At 38.7% G+C, this 23,612-nt stretch overlaps 2 protein-coding genes across 3 annotated transcripts in view; one reads left to right on the forward strand and one right to left on the reverse strand.

Moving 5' to 3' along the window:
* Positions 284-3,770, reverse strand: LOC109231274 (GTP-binding protein YPTM2). Its single transcript, XM_019396884.1, has 8 exons — positions 3,420-3,770; positions 2,092-2,164; positions 1,577-1,624; positions 1,441-1,488; positions 1,209-1,280; positions 971-1,126; positions 731-834; positions 284-640 (listed from the first exon to the last, which is right to left on the reverse strand). The coding sequence occupies exons 1-8, from the start codon at positions 3,431-3,433 to the stop codon at positions 544-546; spliced, it is 612 nt and encodes a 203-aa protein (XP_019252429.1). The 5' UTR covers positions 3,434-3,770; the 3' UTR covers positions 284-543.
* The window catches only part of LOC109231276, a 2,262-nt gene continuing 1,533 nt past the window's right edge, over positions 22,884-23,612 (forward strand). Inside the window, exon 1 of one of the 2 annotated variants that reach the window (XM_019396886.1) lies at positions 22,884-23,235. In XM_019396886.1, the coding sequence (XP_019252431.1) occupies positions 23,010-23,235 (226 nt within the window). In that variant the 5' untranslated portion in view covers positions 22,884-23,009. The remainder of the gene's footprint in view (positions 23,236-23,612) is intronic. The other variant, XM_019396887.1, reaches the window with a different exon arrangement.

The raw sequence follows: 23,612 nt of genomic DNA on the forward strand, positions 1-23,612 counted from the left end.
TGCATGTCCAACTGTAAGATAGAGATGGGTTTTTGTTCTGCAAATGTATTCATTTTTCCCAGATAATAAAATTTTAAATTACCAAAAAAAAAAAAAAAATTATCCCTTAGATGACATCCGACAGAAACGGAAAAAAAAAGTTCAGTATTCACGCAAGATTCGAGCAAGGGCTGCACCTATAGGTGTATAATATGGACAGCCTACCTTCCCCGGCTCGAACCCGTGAACCCGACAAAAACAAGAAACCAACAGCAAAAATTATCGCATTGTAGCAAAACTCTTATAGGTAAACTTGCACATTAAATCATTTCGATGAAGGTCCAAAGAATAGAAAGCAAATACTAGTATTCACCAATATTCCTAGGTTTTCTACAAATCGTTTATCCAAATACATTGCAAAGAATTGAGTGTTTTGACATAGTGCCGAAAGAAAGTAAAAAGTGATAACGGTGAACAGTCTTCCTATCAAGCCATTAAGAGAGACTAATTTTACATGCCACATCACAATCGTCATCGAGGCGACAGAGCTTCTTCCTTGTCCTTTTAAGATGAGCAGCAACCGCTCTTCTGGTTGACAGGCTGTCCGCGGATCTGCACAGTTGGAGGCCGTGCATTGTTTGATGCCGGTTGGCTTGCCATTCTACAAATGCATAGTATAATAAGTTTCCATACAAGAAAAGAGTAAAACTGCAACTGTGATGAGGGCAGCTTCAACTGAAAATTTCCAAACCTGTTCTTGATTGAAGCAGCCATAGCCATGAAAGCCTGTTCCACGTTGGTGGCATTTTTCGCACTAGTTTCCATGAAAGGAATGCCAATCTCATCGGCAAAAGCCTACAAAAATGTTGATCATCAAATGGGATATACAGCTCAACAATGAGGCATCTTTGAACGCACTATACAGGTAACTAATGGCGGGGGCATAATTACATCAAGGGAGTCTAAAAAAGGAGTGTAGGGGATTGATTACCTGAGCTGTCTCTGTGGAAACTACCTTCTGCGCTGTCAGATCGCACTTGTTTCCTACGAGAAGTTTGTTCACATTATCACTCGCATATCGGTCAATTTCACTCAACCATTGCTTGACATTATTGAAGCTCTCTTGATCGGTTACATCATAGACAACCTGACGAAGATGCGATCAGAGTAAGACCTCCCGACAAATGAGATACAGTATTGGTACAATATGTGAGAAATAAATAACTTACAATTATGCCATGAGCACCGCGATAGTAGCTGCTGGTAATTGTCCTAAAACGCTCTTGACCAGCAGTATCCCACTGCACATACAAGAGGGGAAATTAGGAAGTGTGGTTCATTTTTTTTTTTTTTTTGGGTTAGTAGAATTTAAAAAAAAACAACAACCATATGACTATGTGGTGAAGGCAAACTTCTATTGTTTTCAGCACATGAATGGTCTACGGAGAATTAGATACTTACAATTTGAAGTTTAATGGTTTTCCCATCCTGCTCAACTGTGCGGATTTTCTAGAAGAAAAGAGAAAACAATTGTTACTAATATACTGCAGAACCATCTGTAGATATGACATAACACAGAATGGAAAGATACACTTACAAAGTCCACACCGATGGTACTAATGTAACTCTCAAGATATGAATCATCCTGAAACCAGAGAGAAAATATATAACAATAAGAAAAAGCCTAATTGCTTCCATAAAGAAAGTTAAACTTTACAATTTATTTTGAGAGGCAGTCTTAAAAGCAAATGAACTACGTAAATGACAAACTCAAATCAGCAAATCAAAGCTTAATGAAACAAAAGCATAACTCCACCCTACATAAGTTGAACTTCCACCACCCATAAAGAGGACAACTTAAACACAGCTGTGGGGAAGGTTACATTTTTTTTTGCAAAACCACTAAATTGAGCAAGTAGCATCCACTCAACCCCTCACCTCACCCTGGGCAAAAAAGGAAGAGAAAAGGAAAGCTAATATACAAAGGAAAAATACTTTTCATGTCCAAGGAAAAAGGTTGCACCAGCAAGAAACTAATACACAGGCACAAATGGAAAAGATCTTCAGATGTATGAGAAGAACAATGGTCGTAAAATTCTACAATAAACTTACAGCAAATCTCAAGAGGAGACATGATTTGCCAACACCGGAATCTCCAATAAGCAAAAGCTTGAAAAGATAATCGCTGCATGTAAAAACATACTGTCAGTTTCAAAAAGAGTCCAGAAAGCAATTCAATAGATTAATGTAGCACAACATATTGAAATGGGCATGAATTTGCAGATATATCAGGCATAAGAATGCAGAACATTTTAAAGTTGATCCATTGAGTACGCATCTAAAAAGCATATTATTCCCCCCCCCCCCCAAACCACACACACACAAAAAAAAAAATTAAAAAATAAAAAGGGTACTGTTTCTGAGGTGCAGAAGACTGGAGCTTCATTTTTGTTTTTGATAATGATATAGTTTACTCAAAGTTTTTAGTGGTCCATGATAATAATTCATGAGAGTTCCAAATCCAACAATCATTAATGTTAACAACCACCACAGGAAAAAAAGCAAAGAACACAACCAGTTCCGTGGGGAAGATCCTATCCCGCAGTCCTACTATATAGCATGGATAGATCCTGACTTTTGACAAACAATAAAGCTTTCTCTAATGACCGAATGATCTATATTCGGCAGCCTCCTTACTTCAAATTCAGTTCCCAACTTTGAACAATAACTAACATTTGCAGATGCTGACGCAGCAATTGCTGTTGGTTCATCTGGACACAATATTTTCGTGCGGAGCATAAATATATGTGTACAATTCACTAAAATTGAAACAACTAGTCGATATGAACCCATAACTTTGAAAATACAACGGGTTTAATGCTAGTAACCCTAAAAGTTGAACCTATAGAGTTTAAATCCTGAATCCGGCTTTGAATACTCGACCACATAAATAGCTGATCTCACTAAGATAGAGCCAACAAAGATTAAATCACCATACATAACTGCAACTTAAGCTATTTAGGAATAAATATCTGATCTTTAACTAATTTCTAATCTTTCCAATTATGGTTTGGGCAATTCCATTCCCTAGTCAAAATTTCTAAACACATGATACTAAATTCAGCAGTTCACATAATAATAATTAATTATAATCCAAGAGACAGAAAAAGGGTCAACGCAAATAAGGCAAAATCGATCCGTAAACATGATTCATGATCTAGAAAATTCGATCAATCCCACATGCAAACAACCACAGAGAAACAAAAGAAAAAACCACATGTAGTAAAATATCACAAGACATGGAGCAAAGATTGAAACATTTAATAAAAATAGATCTAAAAAAACCCATAACAGAAAAAAACAGATATAAATAAAAAACAGCATAAGGTACTTGAATTTTCAATCCAAAGATGAATTTGATATAATAAAAAGGAACTTACTATTCTGGATTCATGATGATTACTGTAAAGTGCAAGATCGGTGAAGCGAGATGAAGGTACAAGCAAGGAAGCTGTCAGTAAAACAAGAATTTAATATTTTCCGGCGGGGAACTGACCGGAGTAAAAAGGGTCGCCGGAGATTAGGACGGATAGAGAGAGAGAGAAAGTTGGAGAGACAAAGATGATGAATTATGATATGGAAAAAGAAGTCTCAATTTTGTAAAGAAGCCTAAACTGTTGGAAACTTTGATGGTGGCTGGCGTGACGTGGCAATTAAATGGGTGCGTGCCACGTGGCATACATAATTACTAAATTGACCTTGTAAGTTGTACCCCCTCGTTGACCGCTAATGTGATTTTATAGAGTTTATTACTAATTTTATACATGACGAGATTTTCTTTTTACTAATTTTATACATCATTATGACCATTTTTCACTTTAGAACTCTGGTAAATTTTGAGAATCATGATATTAAGCTTTCATTTTTTGTCCAAAATCTTACTATTTGTTAAATTATCAAAAAAAAAAAAAAAAAATTTAGGTGCAGGGAAAGAAAAAGCTAGCGAACCTCTTTTCAGGCGGTACAATACAAAGACTGAAGCTCGAGTAGGTTACTTTGAGTATTCAGACATAATTTCACACAACATACATTAATATTTGGTTTCCATGTCTTTTTTTGTTTTATATATTACTATTCAAAAAGAGAAAAATACTTATAATTTACTATCATGATGATTTGCTTAAAAATTATATTTATACTAAGAAATTTATGAAATATATACAAATATTTAATTGCGAACAGAATAACTAATTCGTGATAAAGGTAGAACCCATAAACTCACGATATCAATTAAAGGATATGTTGGTAATTTAGTACAACCAAGTAAGGCTTCTGCCTTCTAGGAAATTGTTGGGTAGCAGACAGCTGGGAATTTCTTAGAAGCGTCATTGACGTGTACGCATAGCCCTCACGTTGTTATTCTGCGTATAAAAGCCGACAAATATGGTAAAATTCACATTTGGCCCTACCAAGTTTGCTAAATGACCTATGAAAACCCTAAACTTTTCGGAAAGGCGTTTGGATAATTTTGAGTTGAAGTTAAAAAGACGAGTACGTAGTTGAAATTGAAGCTGAAATTGAGCTTGGACATAAACTTCATCTTAAAGGAAACATTTGTCAATGTTGAAAAGTCATCAAAGGAAATCAGTATTTCACTCCAAATACATTTTAAACTCAATATTTTAATATTTCACTTAAAATTTTAAATATTAAAATAATTATTATGTCCGGCATCATTAATCAATTTCTTCCACTTTTTTGGTGTCAACAAAGCTTTCTTTTTCCAATATAAAAAAGACAACTTTTAGTTGAAATTATTAGATTCTCCAGTATGAAAAGTTTCTCTCACGTGGAATGAGAATAAGACAGCAATAAACAAAAATAGTAGCATAAGAATAAAGGGATTCGTGGAATCTTTCGAATTGGAAGAAATTATTAGTGGCAACTCAATTCCTATGACTTCTAATGGGAATAAATTTAGTGAAAGCTAGATATGTGATTGTAAGTTTTCTAAATAAATTTTATTCTTAATGAGCTGAGTTTTAAATAAAAAGAATTTAAAACTAGTTCACTACCGAGACTATCGAAAGAAGCTGTTAAACGAGAAACATGTCTAACTAATTTTCAACTAGAGAAAATTCTCTCTCCAACTTTCAACAAAACACTCCAATGGCTCACCCCACGATCAAACCTACAAGGATATGCTCCTAGATAATCAACAGGGTAACCAAGAAACCTACTACGACAATGACAATCAGCTAGAACAGGCCAAAGGCAAGCATATTGAAGGCTCAATCCCCCTGTCAGTTGAAGAAAAGGATCGTATATACGCTCCATGGAGGTACTCAGTCATCATAAAAGCTTTTAAGAAAAAGATGCCTTACCATTTACTACGCTCTAAGCTAGTTAACCTATGGAACCCATCCGAAACGTTAATCTTGATTGACCTAGGATGTGATTTCTTCATAGCTAAATTTAGCTTAGAAGAGAGTATGGTCAAGGCACTTCACCTAGGGCCATGGTTTGTCTCTGGGCACTTCCTCTCAGTTAGGAAATGGGAGCCAAAATTTGTGCCCCAAGAAGCAACACTCACATCCACTGCCATCTGGATACGTTTGCCACAACTCCCAACAGAATTCTATGACAAGGCTATTCTGGAAAAGGAGGGATGGAAACTAGGTAAACTCCTAAAAATTGACCAATGCACCTCCTCTACTCTCAGAGGGAGATATGCACGCATTTGTATCCAAGTGCCACTAGAAACCCCAGTAGAAACCTCAGTCATCATAGGTGACCACAAACAATCGGTGATCTACGAAGGTGAAGGAACTTTATGCACCAGCTGTGGCAGGATAGGACACACAACCCTAAGGTGCACCTATAAAATGCACTATCCACCAGTCAATGACACACAGGATAACTCCTTCCACTCAGATAAATCACCAGAAGAAAGCGAATGGAAAACAGTCACATTCCCACGGAGGCGATCACAGAGCTCCCCAAAACAACCACCCACCAAGGAGAACAATCCTACAAATTACCAGGCAAAGGAGGTACAGGTAAAGACGTTTGAAGCAGGTCCAGGTAAATATTTTCACTCCAAAAGCTTTAACATTTTGAGCAACCCAGGCCATAACAATACAATAAATAAAATAAACAAAAAAAACAGCAATAACTTTGGGCCCGTTGAGAACCCAAACAAAGGGCTGTCAAAATCAAATCATGGGCCAAACATAACCCCACCGGTACAACCCACAATGAGTACCAAAAGGAAGGTGGGTCCTGATTCGATCGACTCCCCCAAAAATCGCCCACCCCACATAAGCACTGGCCCAACCCCCAACGGCCCAAGTACCAAATCATCGACTGACAAAAACGGGTCCCCTATTTTGTCCCAAATAGATCAACCCATTCTGGGCCCTAAGGGAACTCCACAGTCTCACTCCCCCCCTTTGTCTACCCACCCACTACCTTCCCCTCTCTCGCTAATGGTGGAAATCCTATCGACAGGCATGGTACTCGATTACCTTACCTGCAACCCTCCCAAAACGCAGTCGAAAAGACTGCAACCGTCACTTCTTCAATATCCCCAATTAATGAGCAAGATCTCCCCCTAATCCCAACGCCACAGAACCCTTCCACTGTCCGAGATGTGACAACGGAAGGTTTTACAATGGGAGATCAGTCATTTAACCCCAATCCCAGCTTTTCCCAAAGTAGAAAATAGAAGAAACCCAAAAATGGCAAAAAGCACCCCTACGAACACCCTTCCATCCACCGTCTCCACCAGTCCACTGCCTCCGGACCACCAACCGGCCTCTTGGTTGGAGGTGGCTTTACAAGGTCAGGGACTCTCCTACGAGTTCACTCTGGACAACAAGAAGGTGATGCTGATAGTCCAAAATCCGACTCACATTGCCAAAGTGACAGTAGAAGCTCTGAACAAAGCCCTAATGGCATTTGGGCCCCTCCTATGGCAGTCAATGGCAACCTCGGAATGTCCGTCACCGATCACAGACCCTCAAGCTCTCAACTCCCACATTCTCCAGAGCTTTCAAGCTCTTCCTTTCTTCCCAGACCTAACGAAGGAGGACCCAGCAGCAGAACCGAGCTTTACCCAGATCGAGCCCTCAACGGTTCCATCAGTGTCTACCCCAAAGAAAGCGAGCAGACCTCCACCCCTCTAAAACATCCACCAAGGAGTTGCCAAAGCCCTAGACTTGCTGAGAAACAAGGAATCAGCGAAGGAGGGGGAGCAGATGTACCAAACGCCAAGAACAGAGTCGATTGTCCTGGATTCGGTGAGATCAATAGAGTTCAGTTTACAAGTGAGCGAGATTGTGGTGGTTCTATGCCCCAAAGCAATGACCAAGTGAGGGCTAGGCCTAGTTTCAACTCAAACCATGGGCCAAATCAAGCCCTTGATCAATCTTACACCAATACTGAGTCTGAAGAGGAAAACCCCATCAGCGACCACTATGCCGAGCTCCCAAAAGGGAGCCCACCCATCCCCCACGTTTCCAATGATGAATTACATCATATGGAATGTTAGGGGTGGGAATAGTGCAGAGTTCAAAAGGCACTGCACTGAATGGTTAACTTACACAAACCCTCCATGCTGGAGCTCCTTGAAACAAAGATGGTAGATCACCAGTCACTGGCCAGTGCCCTCAACTTTGATATGATCATTGAATCACCGGCGGTAGGTATTGCTGGTGGCATAGTTTTTATGTGGAAAGAAGACCAAGTCGCAGTGGAAGAAGTGGCCACCACACCTCAAGGTATTCATGCAATGGTTCAGGTAAGACCAAACCATACCCCTTGGCTCTTTTCTGCAATCTATGCTAGCCCTTTGCTTGTAGATAGGAATATGTTGTGGGAACAACTAGCAACTCTCTACAGAACTGTAAATAATAAATGGTTTGTAGGGGGTGACTTCAATGAAGTCTTAAAGGCTAGAGATAAATTTAGGGGGGGGGGGGAATCCTATTAATCTCAGCCGCAGTAACAACTTCTGGAAATGCATCAACACATGCCAGTTAATTGACCTAGGGTATAAAGGCAGTAAATACACATGGACAAATAAAAGGTACAAGAATAGGAATGCCCTAATCCTAGAAAGAGTTGATAGGTATTTTGCCAACGAGGGTTGGATTTCTCAGTACCCTGAAGCAACTGTGCAACACCTGACTAGGACCCACTCAGACCATTGTCCTTTAAAAATCCAAATGGAAGGCCCACAAATACCCCAAATTAAAAAACCTTTCAGGTTTGAAACAATGTGGGCTAGCCACCCCTCCTTCCCCAATGTAATAAGCCAAGATTTTGCTGGTCAAGCTCCTCTAATCCAGTCCACTGTCAGGTTCCAAGAGCTGGCATCCGTTTGGAACCATCAAGTCTTTGGAAACATTTTCCATAAGAAAAAAAGACTTGTAGCCAGAATTCATGGCATCCAGAATTCCCCTAGCTACCAATTCAGTAGCTTTGTTCTACAGCTTGAGAATGACCTCAATGAGGAGCTAAACAGCATACTCAAAAATGAGGAAGACTTCTGGAAGCTGAAGTCTAGGATTAACTGGCTCAATGAGGGAGATGCCAACACTAGGTTCTTCCACACCTCCACCCTGAATAGAAGGAGGAGAAACAGAATTCTTTCCTTAAAAGATGATTATGGCAACTGGACTCACAACCATTCTGAAATCCAGCAGGCCATTGTCACCTTCTTCAAGGACCTGTACACAACCTCACAAGTTGAAAACACATGGGAGCCTACCCCTCAATCCACAATGGAACCAATTCTCCAACAGAGCCACAAGGCCTTCATGGATAGACAGCTGCATATGAGTGAAATCAAATCAGTTGTGTTCTCCCACAAGCCCTTCAAAGCCCCTGGGCCAGATGGGCTCCACCCCCTCTTCTACCAAAAGTACTGGGATATTGTAGGGGACTCTGTCATAGAATTCTGCAAAAAGTGCTTTAGCACTTGCACAATGGCTGAAGAAATGAACAAAACCTTTCTGTGTCTTATTCCAAAATGCCCCCAGGCAACCATGCTAAGAAACTTCAGACCTATTGGCCTTTGCAACACAATCTACAAAACTGTGACAAAGATTATTATTAATAGGATCAAACCAATCCTGTACCTCATCATAGGACCAAGTCAGACCAGCTTTCTAAGTAACAGAAGAGCTTCTGATAATGCCATCATAGTTCAAGAATACATGAACCACTTTAGGAAAATGAAAGGTCAAAGTGCCAACATGATTTTAAAAATTGACCTTGAAAAAGCTTTTGATAGACTAGAGTGGTCCTTCATTAGAGATACCCTACATGCTTTCAATTTCCCTGTAGGGATGTCCAAGCTAATAATGTCCTGCATCAGTACTTCCTCTATCCAAATCCTGGTCAATGGAGGAAAAACTGAAGAATTCACCCCTTCAAGAGGCATCAGGCAAGGTGACCCTATGTCCCCATACCTATTCATCCTTTGTATGGAAAGGCTATCTAGAGCCATTGACAAGGCAGTCAGCCAAAACTTGTGGCACCCCATCAACATAAGCAGAGCTGGCCCTAAGATCTCTCACCTTTTCTTTGTAGATGATCTCACTCTCTTTGCTAGAGGGAACATCAGGAACTGCAACACAATCCTAACCATTTTACAGGATTTCAATAGTTAGATGATCTCACTCTCTTTGCTAGAGGGAACATCAGGAACTGCAACACAATCCTAACCATTTTACAGGATTTCAATAGCAAGTCAAGCCAAAAAATCAATCTAGCTAAGTCTAAGGTCATATTTTCCTCAAACACCCCACAAGACATTGCCCAGCAACTGTCTAATACACTGTCTATCAACCACTCCTCATCCTTTGGAAAATACCTAGGCTTCCCAATCCTAAATAAAAGGAAAACTGCCTCTGATTTCCAGTTCATCATTGATAACATGCATAACAAGTTAGCAGGCTGGAAAACCAAACTACTCAACATGGCCAGTAGACTGTTCTGATAAAAGCCACTCTAAGCAGCATCCCAAGTCATGTCATGCAGTTTATAGCTATCCCCACTAAGATAACCAACCAGATTGATAGGATTCAGAGGAACTTCCTCTGGGGAACCACTCAAGAAAAAAAAAATGCACGTGATTAAGTGGGAGGTAGTGACTAAAACCAAGGCTCAGGGGGGGCTAGGGATCCAAAAAGCTAGTTTCAAAAACAAAGCTGCATTAGCTAGTCTGGCATGGAGAGCCTACACTAATACAAACAGCCTCTGGGCTAGAGTCCTTATCCACAAGAACTGTAACTTGCATAGGCCTGCCAATGCTGGGAGGCACCATGTCAGTAACAAGTCACCCACTTGGAGGGCCATGCTAAGTGGTTGGGAAACTTGCAGCAAGGCCAGTAGATGGATTGTGAATAAGGGCAACAGGGTGAGCTTCTTCAATGATCCATGGATCCCCAACCAACCTGCTATTAGACATCTAATTGAGGGACCCCTGACAAATAGGGACCTTCTGGCCAAGGTGAACTCAATCCATAATGGAGGAGCTTGGGACACAAGCTCCCTCTCCTTTGATCTCCCACCCCACATCCTTAACATCATCACTTCAGTGTTTATCCCTAGTGTTACAACTAAGGAAGATACACTAATCTGGGCTCTCACTCCAAATGGGAAGTTCTCTCAGAACTCAGCCTACTCATTCATTCACAACAGTGCTCAACTGAGCCCTCCAGGGGATTTGGGAAACTTCAAGTGGCCGTGGAAGCTACAAGTCCCTAACAAGATAAAGTTCTTCATCTGGTCCCTAACCCACAGGAGACTCCCTACCAGAACTATGCTCAGCTCTATGGGAATCAATTGTCCAACTCTATGCCAGTACTGTAATGCTGGGCAAGAGGATATTGATCACATCTTCTTCGCTGCCCAAATGCTGCCCAATTTTGGAATGCCATCAGGTCCAAATCTACATCCCCTCCTCCTACAAACCCACTAAACAGCACCCACCTCTGGCAGACAGTATGGCCAGCCACCAAAGGAGGAAATTTTAATGAACACCTGCACTGGGCAGTTCTCATTCCCTTCTACCTCTGGCACATTTGGCTAACAAGGAACAACAATGTGTTCAACAATAAAAGAGAGCTTATCAATGCTAAGAACACTATTGCCAAAACCACTGAATTCCAACTGCTCAAAGGGAGCAGCAACAACACATGTACACACCAAATGCTCAAATGGGAACCCCCACCCAGGGGTTGCTTCAACCTAAATACAGATGGTACAGTCAAAGGCAAAGTTGGAATAGGTGGAATAGGGGGGATCTTCAGAAACCACAATGGTGACTGGATACTGGGTTACATGGAAAACATCCCTCATACATCCATTCTAGAAACTGAATTTCGAGCATCATAAAAGGACTCCAGCTCGCAGAGCAAAACAACCTTCTACCACTACACATAGACACAGATTCTGCAGAAATAATTGGCATGTTAACAGAAGGTAATTTGATATTTGACTCTCTAATTTGTGAATGCAGGTTGTTGATTCAAAGGATGGGCAGGGTGGTGGTAAGGCACGTGTTCAGGGAGCAAAATAGAGTTGTTGATGCACTGGCAAAGGAAGCAGTAAAAAAAACATTTTGGAATAGATCTGTAGTTTTGGCAGTTCCTCCGGTGTTTGTCAATGATATAGTGTGGGCAGACACCCTAGGAACCGAATTGCCTAGATTATTTTTGGGTTGTAATATTGATACTATACTGCACAATATTGCAGAACTAGGTACCCAACGGTACCCAAGTAGCTCTAGTGTAACAGCAATATCTTAGCTAGTAATATATTCCATTTCGATCAAAAAAAAAAAGAAGCTGTTAAACGTGTAAATGATGACATTCTCTTGTAACTTGGATGTCATGTTAATATAAAAGTTTACATATATAATCAAAGAGAAATTATACAGATTTGGAGTTACAATATATAATCGTAAAAAAAACAATCTAGAAACGAAAAATATCCTAACAAAATTTTAATAAAACTCATGTAGCTTTTACGGATTCACTATTTCGAATTTAAGTTCTACACCTATGTCTAGCAATTATAATTAGAAACTTTGTAATAAGCATTGATAGAAAATTTGAAATAAAAACGGTGAGTAACTTGACATAACAATATTGATAACAAAAAAAAAGGTAAACAAATTAATGTACATGGCTTTTTTTTTGTTGAGTAACAAAATATTAAAAATATGTAGAGAGAAGAATCATAAAAATGGAGAATACGTGGTGGAGATGTTTTCAAGCGATGTGGAATAATGATTCTAGAAGTTTAATCCAGATAGAGTTAGGGCAAGATTTGGAATAAGTGAAGAAACGTATCAAGTAAATTAAATTGTAAACTAGCGTGTTAATTTGGTTTTGCTTTAATTTTTAAAGAAGCTTTTAAATATATTTAGAGAAAAAGTTCTAAACGAATATGGTTTTGAAGGGGAGAAGTATGTGGCCAAGGAGTGGAATGAGCTGCTGGAGTCCCAAATAATACAAACAATAATTGCAGTTTGGAATATAGATTGTCCTTTACCAATAATTTAGAGATTTATTCGTAAAGACAAAATCATGTAATTAACCATCTCATCGCATTTCTCACCAAATGAGGCTAATTGTCAAAGTCAAATATTTCTAACCTAAATAAATTATCAATCTTCTGTCCAACTTATGAGTTTTTTCTTTACTAGTATATGTAGTGGTGCTTTATTTACAACGACAACGCTGTACGCATATAAATCATATGTACCTTTACTTAATTTTTCAACACTTAAATTTTATGATTAAGTAATATGTTAATTTCATCCGGTAGATGAAAGTAGTTAAAATGAAGATGTTGAGATGGATGTGTAGGCATACTAGGTTAGATAGAATTAGGAATGAAGTTATTCGAGACAAGGTGGGAGTGGCCCCTGTGGAGGAAAAGATACGAGAGGCGAGGCTGAGATGGTTCGGGCATGTTAAGAGGAGAAACACATATGCCCCAGTCAGGAGGTGTGAGAGGTTGGCCTTGGGGGGTAAGAGTAAGGGTAGAGGCAGACCAAAGAAGTCTTGGGGAGAGGTGATCAGGCGGGACATGGCGCAGCTTGAGCTAACCGAGGACATGATCCTGGATAGAGGGTGTGGCGGTTGAGGATTAGGATAGAAAGTTAGTAGGTAGTCGTGCGTTTTCGTTTGTCTTCAGTAGTTCATTAGTGTTGGTGTTAGTATGGTACCTTTTTATCCCGAGTTTGCAATTTTCGCATATCTTGTTCTGTTAGTACTTGTCACCAGTACTTCCTTAGTTTGCTATTAGTGATCCTTTCATATTCTCTATTGCTATCAGACCTCCGGATTAGTTTCTCTAAATTGATTGTCTTGCTATTACTTGCTATAGGTAATTCTTTCATATTCTCTATTGCTACCAGACCTCCGGATTAGTTTCTCTAAATTGATTGTCTTGCTATTACTTGCTATAGGTACTTCTTTCATATCCTTTATTGCTATCTTCAATTTATTTCCTAATATATTGTCTTGCTATGAATTGCTATCAGCGCTTCTTCCATTTTCTTTAGCCGAGGGTCTATCATAAACAGTCTCTTTGTGTAAATGATGTAGGTTAATCATAGTTAGTTAGTTAACTTAACTAAAGTTAGTGTGATAGTTAGTACAGCTGGCAAAGATTAGGCGGTTAGTTTAGTTATATACAATAGGCCTTGTCTCTTTCATTTTACACTGTACAGAAATAACAGAGCAAAATATTCTCTCTCTATCAAATTCTCTCTGCATTCTTCGTCTTTATTTCTTCTCTTTAGTTGCATGTTGATGACATTCATCATGATATCAGAGCCGTTAATCGAGTGATTCTAGGGGATTTTTCGCGCAATTGAAGAAAAATTCGAGAGAATCTACTCAATTTTAGAAGCTTTGAGCCTAATTTTGCATTTTTCAATGGCGATTCCTGAAAATTCGACTATTAACGGGAATAATGGAGCTGATGCGAGCATTGGAGCAGTTGCTAGCTCAATTGTTCTTGATCACAACCATCCTCTTTACTTGCACCCATCTGACGGTCCAGGATCCATGTCGGTAGGACTCATCTTGACAGGTATGGAGAACTACTCTCTTTGGAGTCGTGCAATGAAGGTTGCACTATTAGGTAAGAATAAATTGTGTTTAATTGACGGATCGACATCTAAGGAAGATTTTGTTTCCTAATTTGGGAAGTCAGCGGGATCGATGTAATGCCATTGTGACTTCATGGCTTATGAGCAATGTAAGCAGAGATTTAGTAAAAGGAGTGCTATTGTCTTCTAATGCACAGAAGGTATGCGTAAGGCCCCGTAAAATTCTTCCCAAAAACTAGAAATCGGACTTTTGGATTGAACAGTACGCCACAGAGTTAAAGGAAAATGTTTTGCAGAAGTGTGCATTTTTGCGGCCCATTTTGCGGCCGCATAATCACTCTGTCGGCCGCAGAATGGCCGCAGAGTAAGGCAGTCTTTTTGGCCAATTTTGAGGTCAGTTTCGCGGCCAATTATGCGACCGCATATCTATTTTGCGGGCTGCACTTTGGTCGCATAATCGTCCTGGGACTTTTGCGAAGGGAGGTTCTGTGACGCATTATGCGACCGCAGAACAGGTCTGCGGACTGTGCATAATGGTCGCAGACCGAAGCAGAAAATTCAGGTCCCTGAGGGCCACCTTTCGCGGTCATTTTGCGGACCGCATAGCCATTATGCGGTCGCATATGCGAGCGCAGATTTGTGCCGGGGTTCCTATTTTCTAATCTTTAAACCCGACCCTATTCCGTTAAAACACATATCATACACCATTTTGAGTTGTTTTCTGATATTTCTAGAGTGAGGGAGAGAGTTCTTAGGGAGAGAAATCAACATTCACACTAATATCCATCAATTCTTGTTAAATCCTTGAAGATTGTCAAGAAGGTTCTCTTAATAAATGTAAGAAATCTATACCCTAGTTTTTAATTTCAAAAATTTAGTAAAAAGGGGATAATTAGTAAGACAATTATTGGGTGTGGGGGTGGATATCTTGCATGCATGTATTCCTAAAGTATGTGGGGAGGTTGTGAACTAAGAATGGGTGGAAGGAATGGTAGAATCTTTCATAAAAGGCCTTAAGAACAGTAATGCACACATAGTGTTTGACAGAATGCTCTAGTGAGCTAGAATTATGATTATTCTCCTAATTTTGGGTTCAACTTTGCTATATTATTAAAATAGATTGAAGTTGCTAAGTTCTGGATCATCTTAAAGTTTTAAGAGGTTCAATTGAGGTATGTATGGATAACCCCCCTTCTTCTTAGAATCGAACCCCCGACGTTCGTATAATTGGTGTAAGTGCCTAAATTGATCGAACTAGAATTGACTACCCTAATGTGTTGTGTTGAAAGACTCATGTTCAATATTTGCTCTAAATTTTTACCATGTCATCATGCCATTTGAGGATGTGTTTAAAATGTGGAATATGTGTTGAAAAAGGTTAAGAATTCATGTCAAGAATCGAATAAAGGTTGCTATGCCAATTTGTATGAAAAGCCTCTGCGTGCTTAGGATTTTCCAAGCTTTTTCCTTATGTGTGCAAATGCCTTACATGATAGGCCTTATTGATGTTGATGATAATGTTATTTGAATGTATAAAAAGGAAACCTTGGATTGTAAAATACGGCAAAGTTCCAAGAACGACTTAATAAATGAGGCCACTCGTGCCAATATATTGAAAGATGGAAAAAAAATGTGAAGTGAGATGAACGATTGATAGGATGATGTATCAAGTGAGATGGCCTAGCCGATCGGGTCATGATCGGACGCCATGCCGCACACATGGTGGTAACTGTGATGGAAATGATGATTGAAATTATGGATATGGTTGATGTCTCAAATGAGATGACCTAGCCGATCGGGTCGAGATCGGACTTCGTGTAAGAATACGGTGGTATTGTGGATTGTGGCATATGGCACTAAAGATTACCAATCTAATAAGATGGAAATTGACTTGAGAACTTATGTGATCCTTACTTGATGTTTTAGTATGGTTTGAAGCTCTTATTGTACATCATGACTGTTCCCCTTTATTTCATTGTTCATTCTATTAAGATGGTGTTTTAGCTTTACATACTAGTACTATTCGACAGTACTAACGTCCCTTCTTCCGGGGGCGCTACATCCTTAAATGGATGTAGATGGTTCCATAGCAGATAGTGTTGATCGCAGCTAGTGGTACATCACCATCATCTTCCCAGCAAACTTGGCGAGCCCCATTTCATCCCGGGGTCATATAGTGCATCTTTTGTTTATATGTTTACCATGTTTTTGAGGTATAGCCGGGGCCTTATTGCCGGCATTATCATAACTGTGTTTTGTATCTTTAGAGGCTCCGTAGACATTTATGTAGGTTGTGTATGGGTGCTAGCAATGTCAGGTGGATTATGATGTATTTTGGACTCTTGTTCCACTAGATTGTAAAGTGTATGTATTTTAGAAAACTTAACAATGATGTAGTAAAATGAAATGAATTAGTAATGTTATAAATATATGATCCTTCTACTATTTAAACTAATGTAAACGCGCCTTCTCTTGGTCATATGCAGGTTGGATAGAAAGTGTCTAACATGCTTGCTCGACCGGGTCCACTCGGTTGAGTGCCAGTCGCGCTCCCCGAGGTTGGGGCGTGACAGTATGGGCTGCATTCAAGGAGAGATTTGACAAAGTAAACGCATCAAGGTTGTACTACTTGCGCAAGGAAATATTCACCTTAACACAGGGGATTTCGTCAGTGTCGACTTACTTTACCAAGCTGAAAGATCTCTGGGCAGAATATGACTCGATACTGCCACCTCCTCCATCAGCTACAGAGTATGTTGATCAATTGGAATATCAGCGGCTGTTGCAAGTTTTGATGGGACTGAATCATAATTTTGAGCAAGCAAGGAGCCTAATCTTATTGATGCCAACCTTACCATCTATCGATAAGGCTTATGCTATGGTAGTTCAGGATGAAAGCAGAAAGCTGATTACTAGTGGTACCTATGGGCATGCTGGGCATAATGCCTCTACTGCCTTGTTTACTGGCTATTCCACATCTAGACCAAGGAGAAATTATAGTTTAGAGTGTGATATTTTCCATTTGAAAGGTCATACTAGAAATGAATGTTACAAACTAATGAAATGTGAATTTTGTAACAAGACAGGGCATTTAAAGGAGAATTGCTACAAGATTGTTGGATATCCATCTGATTTCAAGTAGAAGAAGAAAGCAAATGCAGTCATGGTTGATAAAACTGGAGAGCAAGGATTGACAATCCCACCAGCTGCATATCAACCAAGCAGCAATGTTGAACCTGCTCAATTCTTTACTAAGGAGCAGTACAATCAGTTGCTACAATTGCTGAACAAAAGTTCTATTGGAGAAGCAAGTGCCAACATGGCAGGTAAATGTTTCTGTGGTAATATAGCATTATGTGAGAACTTAGAACTGTGTAAGTGGATAGTTGATACTAATGCTACTAACCATATGACTGGTGATAAAAGTTTGCTAAAAAATGAAACTTCAGTAGGAAATTCAGGGCAAATTCAACTGCCTATAGGAGATTCAGCACCAATTTCTCATATGGGAGAATGTCAGCTCACTGGAGGTGATGTACTGAAAAATATGCTATGTGTACCAGCTTTTAAATTCAATCTCATGTCAGTTTCAAAAGTGACAGAGGATCTCAAATGTAGTGTTATTTTCTTTCCTCAATGTTGTGTGTTTCAGGACCTCTTGTCTGGGAGGGTGAAGGAGATTGATAAAAAGGAGGAAGGCTTATACATATTATCAGCAGCATTAGGGAAGACAATAAATAGAGCCTTTGCAGTAACTAGTAAAGCAAGCATGGAGATATAGCATAAAAGAACATGACATGTTCCAATTCAAGTCCTCATGAGAATTCCTAGCCTGCAAGACTATAGTGATAACTTACATAATAATCCATTGTCTAAATGTGAAATTTTTCCTTTAGCTCGACAAACTAGGGTCCCTATTCCAACTATCACTAGCAGAAGCTTACATAGTTTTGATTTGATTCATATGGATGTGTGGGGACCTTATAAAGTTGCTACTCACAATGGAATGAGATACTTTCTCACATTAGTTGATGATTTTACTAGATGGACTTGGGTGTTTCTTATGAGACTTAAAACTGATGTTATTTTCTTACTTAAGAACTTCATTACTATGATCAAGACACAGTTTGGCAAGCAAATTAAAGTGTTTAGATCAGCCAATGGTAGTGAATTTTTTAACAATGCCTGCAAAGACCTATTTCAGCTGTATGGGATTGTCCATCAAAGTTCTTGTCCATATACTCTTCAACAGAATGGAGTTGTGGAAAGAAGACATAGACATATACTTGAAACTGCTCGGGCAATCAGATTTCAAGGCCATTTGCATGTCAGATATTGGGGACACTGTATTGATGCTGCTGTATACACTATTAACAGGATTCCTTCTTCTATTCTGGCACATAAATCACCCTATGAACTACTCCTTGGTAAGCCACCTTCACCGACACACTTAAAACTCATTAGATGCCTGTGTTTTGCTACTAACTTGACAAGCCATGATAAATTTGCACCTCGAGCTGTGAGGTCAGTTTTGCTGGGATATGCTGCACATCAGAAAGGTTACAGACTATTGGACTTGGAAAATAGAGTGTTCTTTATCAGTCAAGATGTAGTCTTCTATGAAGACATGTTTCCTTTTCATACAGCTGAAAAATCATCAGAATCATTATTCCTAGATACAACCCCAGTGCCAAGACAAGATTTTATTATGGAACCAGTTGCAGTAGATAGTTCTGTTACTGCTATCCACCTTAATGCATCTAGTGTGCCATGTTCACCTCTTATAACTCATGTTCCCTTAGTTGAACATGACATTCCTTCTTCTGCTGAGCATAATAATATTGATGTCCCTACTGATTGTTCTGGTACTCCTCATGTTGAGGAAACAAGGAAATCAACTAGAGTGTCTAAGCCTCCAATATGGCTTAAGGATTATGTTAGAAATGACAGGTTAAATTCTGTAAGCTGCTGCAAATATCCCATTTCAGAAGTAATTGGGTATGAAGCAATCTCTCCAAAATATCAAAGCTACTTAGCTAGATTTTTTGTTGAAGTGGAACCTACAACATATTCTGAGGCAGTCAAAGACAAGCGATGGGTAGAGGCAATGCAGGCAGAAATCAAAGCACTGGAGGATAACAAGACTTGGGAATTGGTATCCTTGCCACAAGGACAGAAGGCAATAGGATGCAAATGGGTTTATAAAATTAGATATAAGGCATCAGGAGAGGTAGAAAGGTTCAAAGCTCGATTGGTAGCTAAAGGGTATAATCAAAGGGAAGGACTAGACTATCAGGAAACCTTTTCCCATGTGGTGAAAATGGTTACTGTTAGAAGTGTGTTGTCTATTGCAGCCTCAAAACATTGGTCCATCCATCAAATGGATGTTTATAATGCCTTCTTGCAGGGTGATCTAACTGAGGAGGTGTACATGACAATACCTCAAGGTTTCAATGGATCAAATGGTAAGTTTACAGTTTGTAAACTGCTCAAGTCTCTCTATGGACTTAAGCAGGCAGGCATCTAGACAATGGAATCTCAAGATAACATCAGCCTTGGTGGATGCTGGTTTTCAGCAGAGTCATTTGGATTATTCCTTGTTCATCAAAGGAGCAGCAGATCACATGGTAGTAGTCTTAGTCTATATTGATGATCTTCTTATCACTCGTGATAGTCTTATATTGATTCAACAGACCAAGGGTGATTTACAAGCTTCATTCAAGATCAAGGACCTAGGAGAGCTTAAGTACTTCCTAGGCATAGAATTTGCAAGAAATGGTGATGGTATATTAATGCACCAACGCAAATATGCTCTAGAGCTTATAGCTGAGTTGGGGCTCTCAAGTTCCAAGCCTGTAACTTGCCCTATGGAATCCAATGTGAAGCTTACAACTGCTGAATTTGATACTCATACAGGATCATCTGATGATATGTTGCTGACTGATCCTGGGCCATATCAAAGGCTCTTAGGGAAGCTACTTTATTTGACCATCACAAGGCCAAACATTTCATTCGCTGTTCAGAGTCTCAGTCAATTCATGCACATTCCTAAAGTTTCTCATATGGAAGTGCACTCAAGGTGGTCAGATATATCAAAAATAGTCCAGGATTGGAGGTCCTTTTGACTGCCCATTGTTCTGAGTCACTCTCAGCATTTTGTGATGCAGATTGGGCTGCATGTCCTAATACACGCAAGTCAGTTAGAGGATACTTTGTTAAGTTTGGTACTTCTTTGATATCTTGGAATTCTAAAAAATAATCTACCATTTCTAGAAGCTCAGCTGAAGCTGAATATCGCAGCCTAGCTTCAACTATTGCAGAGGTTGTGTGGATTCTTGGCCTACTCAAGGAGCTGGGGGTCAAGCATCATTTCCCCCGTGCCTCTCTATTGTGATAGCAAGTCAGTTCTTGCCATTGCTGCCAATCCTGTCTTCCATGAGCGCACAAAACATATTGACATTGTTTGTCATTTCATCCGTGAGAAGAATCAATAGGGCCTCATCTCCACTCTCTATTGTGCTACAACAGAACAAGAAGCTGACATTCTTACTAAAGGACTTGGTCGACCTCAACATGCATACTTGATGTCCAAGCTAGGACTTCAGAACATTTTTCCCAGTCCTAGCTTGAGGGGGGGGGGGGGGGGGTGTGTGTGTGTGTGTAAAGGATGTAGGTTAATCATAGTTAGTTAGTTAACTTAACTAAATTTAGTGTGATAGTTACAACTGGCAAAGATTAGGCAGTTAATTTAATTATATACAGTAGGCCTTGTCTCTTTCATTTTACACTGTACAGAAATAACAGAGCAAAAAATTCTCTCTCTATCAAATTTCTCTCTGCATTCTTCGTCTTTGTTTCTTCTCTTTAGCCGCATGTTGATGACAAATTCATCACTCTGCCCTCCCAGTGTAGGAGTAAGATTGCGTATATCCTACCCTCTCCAGATCACACTTGTGGGATTTCACTGGGTTGTTGTTGTTGTTGACTATAAATTAAGTATAATAAATTAGCATGATTAGGTACAAATAAATTATTTGCATCCCCTACTAATTTCTCCTGTATTGATGAGTCTCATCTTTCATTAGTCCTTTAATCTAGATTAAGTGAAGTTATTAGACTAGCATAGATAGGTCAAACTTAAAAAATATTGCCATGTTGCCTGATTCGGCCAATCAACATCCTAATGATCTAATTTTAATAGTACAGATAGATCATTTGGTCCACCATAGTAGGGATAGATCAAGAATGAATTCAGTTGGCTTTTCAGGTAATAACTAACAAATATTGCTATCAACAATTTGAAAATACATGATGATTAATTAATTATTACTCTTGTAAGCTTTTCAACATATTTGTAAGTTAAAATTATGCTACCGTTTGGCCATAGATCCCAAATTTATTTTGAAAAATCTGATTTGGGTAAAGTTTGGTTTGAAGATGAAAATGTGTTTGGACATACGTTTTCAAAACATATTTTCCAACTTTATTTTGGAAAAACATGTATATAATTCCCAAGTTTTGGGATTTTGGCCCAAAATCAGCTCAATGGAATTTGGGATTTGGCCAAAATATGGGCAAAATTTATGGCCAAACATGAGTTTTGAAAATAAATCCCAAATTTATTTTGGCAAAACTCATAGCCAAACGGGGCCTAGAGTCTATGTGCTATCCTTTCATGCGCTTAGTGATCTAAATAATGTACATTATACTAATCAATTCACCTTTGATTTTTCACGTGAGAACTGGGCATACCTTTTTCCAAAATAACAGATTCTCATCTTACAGTTTAGTTATTCTATGGGAGTATATTCCAAAATAACATGTTCTTACCTTACACTTTTGAATAGCAGCTTGATATAGTAAAAGTTGCTGCATTCTAGAAAGTGCATGATCTAATCCTTGCCCACGAGTAACTCCTCAACAGAAAAAACGATAAATTAAAAGGTTAACCTTTATATCCTAGGAATGATCCCATGATTTTGATAATTATATTCTTATCAACTAAAAAAGTAAATTTTCAAGAATCAAATAATATTTTGATTTTGTAATCGTTTTGACAATATTTGATCAAAGTTGAAAAATTAAAGCATTTGAAGTGAAAAAACAGTATTTGAAAATAGTAGTTGTTTTACATTAATAGTGTAAAGAATTTTGCATTATCAATTCAATTTAATCGATTATAATAGATTATTACTCTATTTTTAGGGTTATCATATCACGTTTGCTCGGATAATTTACTTGTTATTATATGTCAACTTAACATGATGGTAAAAAGTTTAGGACAATACAAAATTGGTCGATCGACCAAAATTAATTATATTCGGTAGCTCAAAAGTACTTAAACACACACGCGCACGCACACATCATATATATAAAATATTTATCATCTGTTATTTTAAGGATTAGATGAAAGTATATATCTCAAAATTTTATACATAACGGTGGTCAAAACTTTTTTTTTTCTTCCCTTCCCGTTTGATTCCCTTTTAATATCCTTTGTTAGAGTTGTTGTTTATTTGAAGACTCGAACCCACGAGACTGAAGTTGTAGGTGAAGAGTGCTGACGATCCGAACAACCCCTCTTGGATAAAACTTGAACTCTTAAAAATAATAAGTTTTGTCCTTTTTTAATATGATGAAGTAATAAAAAATACAATGTTGTGCGCAGTACGTTATATAGGAGCGTCGGTGATAATTGTTCATAGGTCCACTCGAATTTTCTTATTATTTTTTATTTTCTATTAGAGGTGTCCATTTCCACGCTGCCGCTACAAGTTGTCAACTTCCCAGAACCCGCGTAAAATAACAGTCAAAACAACCCCTTTTTTTTCCAAATCCAAAAACTCCATTTTTTGCCATTTCTTTCAATTCTGTAATCTTTACAAGAAAAACCATGTACCGTTCATCTAGTACCACACGAGTATCTGACGAGTTCTTTTCTCCAAATCTCAAATCAACAATTACATCTACTGAAACTGAAGAACTTCCAATTTTCAACCCTCAATCACACGTTGCTAAAAAAGAAAGAAATCGACTCAGATCTGCTGAAAATTCCATTCATCTCATCCCTTTAATATTGCTGCTTTCTGCTTTCATTTTGTGGGTTTTCTCTAGCCCTGGTAATCTTTACTAAAACCCCAAAAAATCTCAGTATCTTCTGTTTTGCTTCTGCTGAATCTGTTTAAAGATTCTTTTTTATGATGTGTAGATTTGGTTTTATTCATGTACAGCTGAATTTTGCCGACCCATTTGGTTATACTTCGTTTTTTTTACTTTGTAATGGAATAATGTGGAAACAAGATGGAGATTGGATGTGAATTTGTAAATGGCATCTTTTGATAGTACAAACAGATCTTTTGCCTATAGAAGAGACATTACGACTCGAGTTTTCTTTTCTTTTCTTCTTTCTCGTTGGTATTTTGGATCATATGGATGCACTTTCATGTTTTTGGGGGTTCTCTGTTGTCTGTATTTAAGATAAAATTGGAGCTTTGTG

The sequence above is a fragment of the Nicotiana attenuata genome, chromosome 8 (genome assembly GCF_001879085.1).
Source record: "Nicotiana attenuata strain UT chromosome 8, NIATTr2, whole genome shotgun sequence".
NCBI lineage: Eukaryota > Viridiplantae > Streptophyta > Magnoliopsida > Solanales > Solanaceae > Nicotiana > Nicotiana attenuata.

Coding starts and splice junctions, on each gene's coding strand:
- LOC109231274 (XM_019396884.1), bottom strand. Junction 1,625..2,091: donor GTCTCCTCTTGAGATTTGCT/GTAAGTTTATTG, acceptor CTCTGGTTTCAG/GATGATTCATATCTTGAGAG. Junction 835..970: donor TTTCCACAGAGACAGCTCAG/GTAATCAATCCC, acceptor ACATTTTTGTAG/GCTTTTGCCGATGAGATTGG.